Below are 12,795 nucleotides of genomic sequence, written 5' to 3'. Positions count from 1 at the left end.
GTGAATACAACTGTTGTTTGCTTTATTTCGGGAAAATTATTCACAAAGTTAAGTCTTAAGTGATTCATTGTATATTCTTATATTTCTTCGTTTTATGCATGCTTATTGCGGGTATTGTTAAGCTACTTGGACACTTCTGACTAAAATTTCGGAAAATGGAAACGGACAGTGACTCACTGAGAATAGAAATCCGGTCGAAAAAGCTGCTTAGAAAGTTTGTTCATTTGCTGCGCCCTCAATAGTATTATATGAAGTTGAAATGAAATGGACAACGTGGTATCTGAAGATGATTTAATGGGAAAGTTTGATAAAAATGGTGTTCTGATTTACGTTGTTGATATGATTGTTGACACAGTTAACTATCCTCTGGGTGCTGTTATTGATGTTAATAATATAATGAATTTAAACCTCCTGAAAGATCCAATGAAAGAAGATCAAAAAAGAATCCAACGATAACTCTGATAGAAAGCTGGTAACAATGAAGAGATACCGAAAACATCCTATAGAAGATTAAAAAAAATAATATGGAAACGTTTTTCTATTTACTTACCGAAAAAGGATTGTTAGTTCGCGGTACAGCGAGCGCGCTCATCATTCCTAAAAGCACCGCGTATGGCTGGCATAAAAAGGGTATTGAGGCGGCAGATGAGTTTGTCGATATAAGGAAGGCTGGCAGTGGCCAGCCAGTTGGCAGACCATCACCTCTGACTGAGACTCGTCGACAAAATCTTCCCCAGCTTATTGACGGTAGCACTGGTCTTCGTTCAGATCAAATGTTGGAGAGCTTGACCAATCACTTCATGGGCCTCACTGTTTCGAAAACGTTCCTCTACAATTTCGCAACGCAAATGTGTCGCTTCAGCTTTAAAAAAAGAGTCTATGATGACGCTAGTAATACCTGTTAAAACAAAGGCGTAGTCCCGTTGTAAAAAATTAAAAATGGATTTTGGCCTCGTTTTAACAAAGGCGTAGTCCCGTTGTAAAATAATAAAAATGATTTGGGCCCGTTTTAACAAAGGCGTAGTCCCGTTGTAAAATAATAAAAATGACTTGGCCTCGTTTTAACAAAGGCGTAAATTTGTCCAAAACAGAATTTGTTTCCTCTCTGGCAATAAGCATACGGCCTGGCTTCACATTACTAATCAAGAATCAATCTCCTTTCATACAGTTGATAAGTCCATCTGCTGTGAGATACCTAGGATATCCTATCTTCTCCGCAAATGCCCACCTAAGACATTATTTACATTCTATTAATCTGAAAATCGCCCGTCACAGTAACCTACTGAAACAACGGGGAGTCACTAATTGCTCAAGTCCTTGATGCATAGCAAACTGTGGCATATATTGCGTGTTGTAGCTGTGCCTGTAGATTGGTTTGATAAACTTCATCGTATTGCCTGTTCCTTTGAGGTACCATTATGGCCTGCTCCATCTTGGGATCGTATGCTTATCCAAACGTTTCGTTTAGATTTAATGGATCCGCATCATCAGCACGTGGCTCTTCATCTTGTGTATGTCCAGCGCCTCTTACAGCGCCCCTAAACCATGGATTTGTCTACCCATTACCGAACATTGTATCCAAGTGTACACTAGTCCGTTGTCATTATTACCATGGATTTTAACTGACAATTAGAGCATGTACTTTCGCGTTTTCCCAATATGTTCCACCTATGTTCTCTCTGATGAAACTTCCTTCTTCATCTCTTTCATCTTCGTGGTATGGCTGCTGAATTGTCGATCTACCTCTTCGTTTTGCTTTTCATTGGTTCTCCACCTTTGGATCTCAAGAGTATCCCACTGAATTTGCTCGTTTTTACTGTTCTAACTTGGTCTTTGGTAACTGACTGTTTCTAACTGATAGAGAATATGTACTTTTAGGAGTATCCAAAGTTACAAAGGATACGTAGTCTGCTTTTCTAAAGACCTCAGCAGACCTCCACCACTTATGAAGCCAATAATCATTTGTCACCAGTTGACATATTTGATATAGATATCGAACATTTGAATGATGACTGGGGTACCATTACCCGTAGCCATTCAGCAGCCTCAACGTATGTACAATTTAGTAACAGAGCTTCCCGAGGCTATGGAAGCATAAAGACCTTCACATCTATCACATTTTTTCCCCATCGACATAAACATTACTGGAAATAAAAGTGTTTAACTGCACTTGAAAGAATAACCATTCAGAAAATATCATTGAAGTTAAAAGTAAAAGTTGTATTGCGTTTTGTTTGTGTACGCGACAGGCCCATGGTATTACTGCCGACAGAAAGTCCTTCTTCCCCTTGATCATTACAGGATGAAGTTTAAATAATGATTGTTGGATCTAAACAGTCAATTGAGAAAGATAGAGTGGTAGATATGAACTTCCGTCAAAAGCTGTTCTAGAGCCTAGGAGATGCGGCGTAAGTCAAAAAGTCCAGTCATTAATTATAAGACTGTAGTGATCACATTGTTCTTAGTTATCTATTTATAACAAGAATATTTATGCACTTTGAGAGCTAAGAGACGGAATTGTGCTTTTATTAAGAGGGTATATGGTTTGTATGCTATCATTGCCTTTCGCATTTTAAGACAGCACTCAACATCAGACAGGATCAATCGGAGGAGTTGATATCCCCGTTTTCCATTTCTTTTCCATTCCATTACATTTTTCATGCGGGTCAAAAACAATTTTTGCTCCGAACTTTTTTTTGCTACCTTTTTGAACGTTTACTAAACCAGTCTACCTCATTAAAAACAAATCCAGAAGCAATCATGGAGGGAATGTTAACAACTTGCCTTGAAATGCAAAAGAAGCATAGTTCCATGCAGGATGCAATTTTAAAAAAACTGGAGAATTTCAAGGAACTGTTGGAACAGACACAGCAAGATGTTGAACAAGGTAGTTTGTTGACCATGACCACAACTCCTTGCATTAAATAACGAAACAGTAAAATACCGGCTAACAATTAATGTTTTGTTACGTCTTGGTTCAACTTGTAAAAGGTGATCTCGACCCTCATACTGCATTTCTAAGGATACATGAATCGTACAAGAAGTTTCACTTCCAAAAACCACAAAAGGAATTTGATAGTGCCATGAAAAAATTACATAAGGAAATTGATAGGGTAAAACAGCATAGAAGCCGTTGAACATATCTCATTTGGAGCAGGACTGAATATGTTAAATTAGAGATTCAAACAAGATATTTCGGCTATTTATCATCCAGAAGCCTTTGTTGGAAAAAAGAATGTCATTAATCGTAGTTTAGCATTGCACTTTGTTCGACAAGGACAATTTGAGCTCTGTGAAGAATTCTTAAACGAAGCAGATATTCCCGCAGATGACGAGATACGGGATACTGTTGAACAGTTAAGGCACCAGTTCGAGCAAATGTATACCATTATGTATCAGCTTGAAGCAGAGCAAGATCTGACAGAAGCTATCAAATGGGCGCAAGAGAATCATGACGGGCTTGTCAAATTAGGAAGTACGTTAGAGTTCAATCTACACAAAATAAGATTTATCCAGCTGTTATTATCTGGGGAAGCTATACAAGCCATTCAGTATGGAAGAGAACATTTTACTCCATTTGGAGAGAAACATTATGCGGGTAAAATACAAATATTGGACACAATTATGACTTAGTTTAGGCCTGCCAGCTTATAAAGGTTGCTTTACAGACATCAAACGATTGATGACGGCACCATTATTCATTAAAGATTTAGCAAACTCACGATATGCCGATTTATGTTCACCATCGAATTGGGTGGAAATCAAACGAGAGTTTCAAAAGGATTTCTGCTCTTTATTAAAAATGAGTGCTGAGAGTCCGTTATATACCAGGTTAGAACATCAAAGGATCCTGTGCGAATATATGGGCAGTATAATGATGATTATTTATTGGTCAATAGTGTTTATGTGGGCACAACAGCATTACCAGTCATCAAAAAGGTTTATACCATTATGGCAAGTAAAAAGACAGAGTGGAGCCAGCAGGATGAATTGCCAGTTGAGATACCTTTGAATGATGATTTGCGGTATCACTCTGTATTTGCTTGTCCCGTCTCCAAGGAACAGGCGACTGATAATAACCCTCCCATGATGATGCCATGTGGACATGTTATCTGCAAAGAGAGTTTAATGCGCTTATCTAGAAGCAGCAGAGCCAGCTCCAGGTTCAAATGCCCTTACTGTCCTAGTGAATCTTCAGCGGATCAAGCGGTGCAAGTTTACTTTTAAAATTCAACAAGCATTTAACAGTTGGTTTCTTTTTTATTGAACTTTTTGTTCTTACAAATAGTTGAATTATAAAAGAATAAAAATAATGTATATTTATTCTAACTTTTTAGCCTGATAAAGAACAATATAAGCAGTATGCCAATCACCACCTCCATCTAATCTTTCAATATCACTGTCTTGAAGAACAGAAACCTTATCATCATCAAACTTGTGCCATTCATTCTTTCCCTTCTTAACCCAAGCAATATAATGGCCTGAATCTGCAGATCTTCCAACATGGGTTAGGACTGCAACGAGTTCATATTGTCCAGTAGGATTGCAGCCGACGTCTTTTACTAACTCAGGGTCCAAATATTCTTTCCAATCCAATTTCTCCGTCTCGTCTACATCCATAGTTGTGGAGGAGGATACTCCTTTTGCTGCTGTTGAGGACGTTGCTGCTGCTACCTTACCGCCGTTGACATCGTCATTCATTTTCCTGCGCTTCTCTTCTCTTTCTTTAGCAACCTTTTTATCTTCAATCTCTTTAAGCTTTAGCTTTGCTTTGGAGAATTTGTTTTGAAGCTCAGGTGTGCAGAGTTCTGTCGCATCAAATTCTAGAGGGAATTTGACTTTACGTAAAATTTTTGCTTTGACTAGTTCTTGAGGCTTCCAAAAGAAACGAACAAATTGAACAGGCAAATATTGAGGTAACCTCGTGACGCGAGATTTACGTTGATATTTAGCCGAACGGTTTAATGTAGGTGAATTCTTTTCAATCTCTTCATTCAGTGACTCCAAAATACCATTGACCATATAATTGATATCTAGAGGAATACAAACAGAATTAGTATGGAACAAAATTGTAGGTTGTCAAAAAAGGTACAAACTGTATATACTCACTAATAGAAATATGACAGCTCAATTTATTGAAAGTGTCCTTGGTGATTGTCTTTTCTTCTTCAGGCGCCTCCTCACAGATAGTTCTACCGAAAACAAATTACCCCCATCAGAAGCTAATCGTTTACTCACGTTACTGATAGACTACTTACTCCGTTTGTAATTCACCTGTCATATAACGTTCGATAAAGTTCTTTTCCTCATCCTCCTTGGGCAATTTAGCCTTCAAGACCGAGACTATTTCACTCCAGCATTCTTCAGCATCTTGTTGCATAGGAATGCCTCCTTGACCTGTTTGAGAGAATTGAGGGAAACATTGACGTAGCATTTGCCAAAAAACCAAAGGAGGAAAGCCTTCAGTAGTCTTATTGAGGTTTATGAACAAATCACGAAGACTAGCTACCAGATTGCCTCTGTTATCGACACCACCAAGTCCTCCTGTGTATTTCTCTAAAGAGGATTGAAGTTCTGGCATAGCTCTCATACATTGCAGAGTAGCATTCTACATCGGCAACAGAAGTATTAAGTAAACAAATTCATTCTTTATCATTACTTTCACTGTCAGCAATGATGATGCGCTATGACAATTACCATATAACAAGTATTTCCAAGGTTCTCAAGACCAGGAGGAATATCCAACTATTATCCATATCGTAAAACAATGTTAATTTCTATAGTTTATCCCTCCAATATATTAGGCTACTAAAATATAATGTACCACTTCGGCAATTTCAGCATCGGTCATATCTTCCAAAAACTGAGTTGGTTTTGGTGGGGGCTTAGGCAGTTCGCCAGCAGTACCCATCATCATAAAGCTGTGTCCCTGTTTGATATTGCAAACCGTGTTTAGAATTATTTGATCATTATCATTTGTTTAGTTTATGTTGTCATATTTCTTACATCCTTCAAATTCAACTTGTTAAGATCGGTGTCATCCTTTTATCTCAAGAGAAAAGCGTTAAAACAATGAAAGCTCCTGGACAAAGTGCTTCTTGCACTATTCTTCAATACCTTTAAAATGCCACCCTTAACCATTATCTTTTGACGTTCTGGTGGAACGCCAGTCTGCGAGTAAACTTGAGTTTTGAAAAGTTCGGGTGATTCATCAGTATCTGTCAAAAACAGAATGCAATTTATGCATCAAACGTAAGCTCATTGTCAAAAAGGCTACATTATCTAATTACTCGATTTGTCAATGTGGGTTGATTATTATAGTACCTAGCTCAATATTTTCGAACTTTTTGCCTTGCCATTTAACTGTTACATTGATCTTTGGCATTTTGTGTTTTAATGTTTTTTTGAGCTTCCAGTGAGCAGAGAAATATTGCAAAGATGAGAAAATTCGCAGCAGGAATTGCTTTTACGATTGTTTGCAGTGACGCGCGTACAGACTGAAGGGAGTGATCTGAGCAAGTCGGTCTGGTTTTTTTTTCCTGCTGCGTCGTTAGTATTCTTTAAAATTCAGCGTATCGCAATAGGGTAAGCCAATCAGAAGGAGGCTTCTTTTACTGTGAAGAAACAGCTTTGTTTCTTAATGAAGTTATGCAATTCACAGGAACAGGGACTAGCATCGATAAGTTCTCGAAGAAAGCTCACAACCGCCAGAACTTGAAGGAATAACGGGACTGATCTGGGGCATAGCGAACTGGAACGAATAGAGTAATCTGACGCGTGAAGCTTTTCGGAACAACTCAATTTTTTTCTTATTCAGACTAACATTATTATACCGTGATCAACTGGAGAATGTCATTGCCGAAAACGCCAAAGTCTGAAAGGCATCATCCGGTATTTAACAGTTCCTTGCAAAGGCAACATGCACCGATTTTTTTGCGTCAGGAATTAAACACATTGTTTAGCTGTTCTACAGTTAGAATTTGCACGAATAGACTTAGATTTTTGTTCTACTTTATTCAAACAATTCGGACCTGCATTCAAATTCATGCGATTTCTAATTTATTGCGAAATTGCGGAAACGGTAGATCTCTCCCCTTCCTGTCAAACGGTTTTTCTAAATACAGATAATGTGATTATAACGCTGAAATGACTGTCGTTCAAAACCAGCATACTACTTAATGAAATGGAAAGCTGTTTTGTTTGATTACAGCATAAAATATGGCTATGCTATGATATTTAGATAGCGTTTTTGTGTAGCTTTTTTCAGTCTTTGACGCGATTTTAACGGTTAAGAAGTCTATATAGGTTTTCTATTCTTTATCAAAAATGTCAAAGACATCTTGAATCAGATAAAATTGGTAAAAGAGCACCTTCTTTCATGACTTTCTATTCCAGTTGCATCTGTCCATATCAGGGGTAAATTTTTTTTTCTTTTTTTTAAAAATCAGTTAACGTTCTCAAATTTAAAGCTTATATTTGATAATAATTGGACTTCATTTTCTTATACGCTGACGGTGTTCGTACTGACTTTCTATAATGATACGTAGTATTTTGGCATAGAGTGCCTATGTTCCATCGTACTCTTGAGTGTATACCTTTAGATGAAAAATCTTGCAAATATACACGTTTGATTTCTACCAACAGCTACCAGACAATGTAGAAACTTAGTATTAAAACAACGATATTAATTCTTCTCGACTTAAATGAAATGGATATTGAATTCAAGCTTGAAGATGGTGAACGCGTGCCAGATTACTTTTAAAAGAATATTTCTTACCATTAACTTGTTACTATGAAGACATCGTTTAAGCCGATTTTCATTTGTTTCGATAAAAATAGGCTAATAGCAAGGAATCGATTACAAAGGGCTTACTTTTCAATATTACATTGAGATGCAATTGTTATTGAAATGATAATAATATTCGGTCATATTGATTCCCTTCTAGCGGTTAAAGGACTTAGACGGGATATAGGGTGTTTACCAAAAGATCATCATATAAAGAGACAAATGTTCGTTAAGCCATTGAATCGGCGAAACCCGATTCCTTTTATAAAGTGAGAATTTTAAACTACAGCCAAAGAGCAAATATAATGGTTATAGTGAAATAAGAATGCGGGTAAAACAGAAATCCAGAGATCAGGAATTAGTATGACAGTTTATAAATAAAACAAGATATATATCTTTAGTGAATAACCCTTATATTTACTTTAATATAAAAATAAATAGAATAATATATTTCACTTTCTTTTCTTTCAAGTTATAAAAATTTTACTCTGCAATCTTACTCTTCTTCTTCTTGCTTTCTTTCTTTTTACAACTTCTTTTTCGATTATAGTTACATACACATTATAAGCATCACAGCCCTTTGGTTAACAGCCCACCCTATTCCCTTCTCTTCCTTTACGGCCGTAGTGTAACCTCTTCCCTTCCTTACTTCCTTATTCCATTCCTTTGCATTTTTGCTATATTTTTGCACCCAATCCCTTCGTTTTTTTGATATACAATTTTACTCTAAATAATGAATACCTCTATGAATAACACATCTTTCGGTTTTGACAATTACAACTTTATGCCCGCACCATACCCTCCTAAAATGGACTACTATGATACTCATCTATATCCTTCTGCGTCCCCAACACCAGGTATCACGTCTAACATGCGTTATCAATTGATTCTAACTGGTTTGCTAAGTTAAATTTGCTAACAATTAACATTTTTTTGGTTATAGGTTATCATGGTTACGAAAACATGGTTCCTATGCAAAATGTACAACCTGTAGTTCCATCGCAGATCGATATGTATAATAACATGCCTTCCAGTCCGGAGTCATCTGCCTCAGCGTCTATATCATCTTCTTCATGCTCACCTCCCAACCCTTCCGTCGCAGCAACGCAGCCTACATCAGGCACAACAACCGCTTTACCGTCTCTGAATACAATCTCTACTGCGACAGTTGCCACTGGTGGCACAGCTAACGCTTCCAATACATCTGCCACTGCAGCTAATGCCTCTACGACTACCACTTTACCAAGCTGTTTATCCCTTACGGAAAAGATCAACGAACGTATCGCCCAGGTGAACAAACTTCCTGATTCATTTTTGCCCGAGTTCCATCAATATTCCAAAGAGACATACGAAAATGGTGGTTCGCTTTTGAAGAAACGAAGACGCCGCCATTGCAACAATTTCGGTGGCGCTGCCAACGGTGAGGATGGAGAGGATGAAAACGGCGGAAATGGAGGTATATCCGCTGCGGAACTGCGACGTCAAGTTCATATTCAATCTGAACAGAAAAGAAGAGCACAAATCAAAGATGGCTTTGATGTTCTGCGTCAACACTTGCCGGGTTGTGCTAATAAGAAAATGAGCAAAGCTGCTTTGCTACACCGAACAGTTCAACATTTACAACATTTAAAGAAGAATCAAGCTTCCATTTTGACAGAAATAGAGCGATTAGTTCAGGAGAATGAGAAACTGAAGGCAGCAGCAGCAGCTCAGCAGACACATTCACATCCTCATTCACAACCACCACATCATACCCACCTTCAACCCCATCCTCCACATCATCAACAAGCTTCTGCACAGCAAAGACTCTACATATAAGCTAAGAGCAGATAGTACAGCAGACTACAAAAGAAAAGTTCGACCAGTATTCTGGAAAAAAGACAGAAAATCTTTCCAATACCGAGAAACCACGTTATACTGCTAACTCTCCTCTGCATTAGTAAAGATTCAAGGTTTGAGGACACACTAAACCATCAAGGCTCCTCATCCGTTTTTCCTACATTTTCTTTATGCCCCTTTGATTTTTTTCTTTTTTCTATCCAATTTCCTAACCAGTGATATACAGTTCCTTACCCATACCTTTGTACTCTTATTTGTTTCCCTTTTCCTCAATAAAACTCTTTTTTTATAACATCACTTCTTTATAAAGCTTACAGAATTAAGCAGCAGTCTTATAAGGACTTACTAACTAGAAACCAGAGGATTTAACAGTAAGCATTAAGTTCGGCTTGCGTTTGAACGATAACATTTTTTTATAAACGCTTTGGTCGTTCCAGATTACAATGGGTCGTAAAAAGATCAAGATTCAACCCATCCAAGAGGAGAGAAATAAACAAGTAAAGTAAATATGAAAATTTTTTGCTTGCCATTCTTATACCAAAGCAAAGGTTGGCTGAACAACTTTGGTAACAGGTCACCTTTCTGAAACGTAAGCATGGGTTAATGAAAAAGGCTTATGAACTCAGTGTCTTATGTAACTGTGATATCGCTTTGCTAATATTCAACCACAGTGGAAAATTGGTACAGTACGCCAGCACTGATATCGATCGAATATTGATGAAATATACGGAGGTACGATTATCACATCCTTCAATCCATCAATTTATATATGAAACCTGCATATTCATGCTAAATACTTTATCCATCCATATTATAGTACAATGGACCATATGAATGCAAATCAAACTTGGATGTAAAAATGCATTAATACTGAATTTGTTCGAACGAGGAATCCACTAACACGCATATCTATACATGCTACCCTCTCAAACACTCATAGTTCGCAAATACTGAAGAAAATGAACATTGGGAAGATGCAGACGATATGGTAGCAGATGACATGGATATAAAGATGAAAATGGAGGAGGAACAAAACAACAATCCTTCAAAATTGTTGACAGTTAGCTCCCCTGAGGTAGAGCCACCTACGCTTTCATCTGAGCAACAGCCGGCAAATGAAGTTATCAACAATGCAACAACACCTGTACAAGTAGGAAATATACATGAAACAGAGCCGAAAGAGACTGAGGTCAGTGATCTTTCAATCACAGAAGCACCAAAAGCTCAATCACCTCTACTTTCAATACCAGCATCTGCAAATGCACTCCCCTCTGCAATGATGGTGTATCATGGCCATTCCGCATTTCCACCGCCAACACAGCAACAAATTCCTTTACCTACTGCACGATTTCCAATGCAGTATGCCCCTCCTTTGCACCCATCTTATCAGGGCTATTACGATATGTACAGTCATTCGCTGCCACCAGCTCCACCACCAGGTACAATATATGCAATGTCGCAACCTACGTTTACACAAATGGTACCTGCACATCCACCACCACCACTCATGCCTTATCCTACCTACATAAGTTATGCAGATAATAGCGCAAAGTTTTCAATGCCGTACCAACCGCAGCAGCTGCAGCAGCCGCAACAACAGCCGCAACAACAGCAGCAACAACAGCAGCAACAACAGCAGCAACAACAGCAGCAACAACAGCAATTGCAACCGCAACAACAACTCACTGAAGAGGAGAACAGTAGTGTTAGAAAGCCACCAAAATTACGAGTACAAATACCAACAGAAGCAACATCAACACCATTGATGCAAACTTCGTTACCACAGCGTCGGCAGTATCCTGCGCCCGTAGGGTTATCCTCAGATACACCATCAACAACCATGATGATTGTTGGCCCACCATCAGCGTTACCATCACAATTTGCTCATAATTTACCTTCTCCATCTACTTATTATCCGGAATTTTATCAGCCTGCTGAATTGTTACCGAGCCCATTGCAGTTCTCAGCAGCAGCAACACCGACAACCTTTTATTGGCCTCCACCCTCAGCAGCACCGTTAACAGCATCAAGCAATACTAATTCTACCACAAATAATAATAAAAATGCAGCACATCATTCAGGGAAAGTAAACGTTGGAGGATATAATGAATGTAAATCGTCGCCTTTGGTTAAAATGTAGGCTTCTTAAACGTCAGGTTCTTTCACTAATATATATAGAAAGGGGCTGTTAACGACCTTTTTATTCTTTTTTTCCACAGTACTGAAGAAGATAATGCTTCTTGTTCAACCGCTACTACGACTAGAAAGCGTACACGCGAGAATTCCATCAGTTCAAGGGATGGCCATAAAAGTGATATGGCAACTAAAAGGCCAAAGTAACAAACACAATCTGTATTTATTTGCTTGAGACTTGTTCAAATTATTTTTAAGATATTATATATACAGTGCTGTCAAACAAAGGCTCACAGTCCGTCAAAATAGTAGTCATTGTCAACCAGAACCAAATTTCGCACTTTCAGAAATAGAAGTCGTATTTTTCTAGGTGAAATGATTTCTTTGGGCATAAGTTAAATTGAGTACAATATTTGAAAAGATGGGTATGGAAAACATAATTGATCGTATGATAGTTCCGAGCCTATGGAAATACATTGTTTTATGTTATTGCTGAGATAGTGGCTATTCAAACTGAGTACTTGAAATCCACGACTCTCGTGTGAACCTTCTCTAAATTTCCCAATGTGGGTTGAAAATCAAAAAAATTAAAGATACTCATATGTAGGAGACAAGCCTAAACCAGAAATATACGTGTTATATTGTCTAGTTTTTCTTTCTTTTCTGACAGAACGCGGGAATAATACCTAGCGATTGCACACATACTGAAAATGCTTTGGCGAGAAAAACGCATCAAATAAAAGACATGAGTAGATCCGCGAATCTGGAATATTAAACATTATGGGATATCAATGGCTTCTTTGCATCTGTTTGATAAAACAATTTCGATGACCGAAGGGTGTATCATAAGAATTATTAGATCAAAAATGAAGATGCTAGTACGAAATAGATAAATAGATACTCAGCTCATGATGTTTTCGGTTTTCTCACCTTGAGAGTATATTGAGAATTACCTACATTGGTTAATATTACTTGTTATTGTTTAAATAGGAAGATTTCTTTATACAAGGCATAAACCTATTCCAATAGATATGTTA

The 12,795-nt window shown here is 37.8% G+C and overlaps 4 protein-coding genes across 4 annotated transcripts; 3 read left to right on the top strand and 1 right to left on the bottom strand.

Annotated features, from left to right (window-relative positions):
* Nucleotides 1–2,316: 2,316 nt before the first annotated feature.
* On the top strand, nucleotides 2,317–4,227 carry BDF20DRAFT_831113 (CTLH/CRA C-terminal to lish motif domain-containing protein; the record flags this gene model as incomplete). Its single annotated transcript, XM_053078419.1, has 6 exons — nucleotides 2,317–2,358; nucleotides 2,728–2,887; nucleotides 2,992–3,113; nucleotides 3,178–3,598; nucleotides 3,639–3,831; nucleotides 3,900–4,227. The coding sequence occupies 6 exons, from the start codon at nucleotides 2,317–2,319 to the stop codon at nucleotides 4,225–4,227; spliced, it is 1,266 nt and encodes a 421-aa protein (XP_052940284.1).
* A 93-nt stretch (nucleotides 4,228–4,320) lies between these two features.
* On the bottom strand, nucleotides 4,321–6,385 carry BDF20DRAFT_811286 (uncharacterized protein; the record flags this gene model as incomplete). Its single annotated transcript, XM_053076673.1, has 8 exons — nucleotides 4,321–5,033; nucleotides 5,110–5,192; nucleotides 5,259–5,608; nucleotides 5,698–5,745; nucleotides 5,825–5,929; nucleotides 6,007–6,042; nucleotides 6,118–6,218; nucleotides 6,325–6,385. The coding sequence occupies 8 exons, from the start codon at nucleotides 6,383–6,385 to the stop codon at nucleotides 4,321–4,323; spliced, it is 1,497 nt and encodes a 498-aa protein (XP_052940283.1).
* Nucleotides 6,386–9,028: 2,643 nt separating this feature from the next.
* Nucleotides 9,029–9,481, top strand: BDF20DRAFT_801718 (uncharacterized protein; the record flags this gene model as incomplete). The annotated part of the gene is made up of 1 exon (XM_053076398.1): nucleotides 9,029–9,481. A coding segment is annotated over one exon (453 nt), but the record flags the coding sequence as incomplete, so codon positions are not given.
* A 587-nt stretch (nucleotides 9,482–10,068) lies between these two features.
* Nucleotides 10,069–11,965, top strand: BDF20DRAFT_908840 (uncharacterized protein; the record flags this gene model as incomplete). Its single annotated transcript, XM_053083522.1, has 5 exons — nucleotides 10,069–10,122; nucleotides 10,199–10,357; nucleotides 10,443–10,478; nucleotides 10,566–11,761; nucleotides 11,845–11,965. 5 exons carry the CDS (start codon nucleotides 10,069–10,071, stop codon nucleotides 11,963–11,965), a joined length of 1,566 nt encoding a protein of 521 aa, XP_052940281.1.
* Between the last annotated feature and the right edge of the window lie 830 nt (nucleotides 11,966–12,795).

The sequence above is a fragment of the Mycotypha africana genome, assembly GCF_025528875.1.
Source record: "Mycotypha africana strain NRRL 2978 chromosome Unknown BDF20scaffold_1, whole genome shotgun sequence".
NCBI classification, from domain to species: Eukaryota; Fungi; Mucoromycota; class Mucoromycetes; order Mucorales; family Mycotyphaceae; genus Mycotypha; species Mycotypha africana.
Note: the sequence above shows the minus strand (reverse complement) of the source record. Positions and strands in the feature narration are given on the sequence as shown.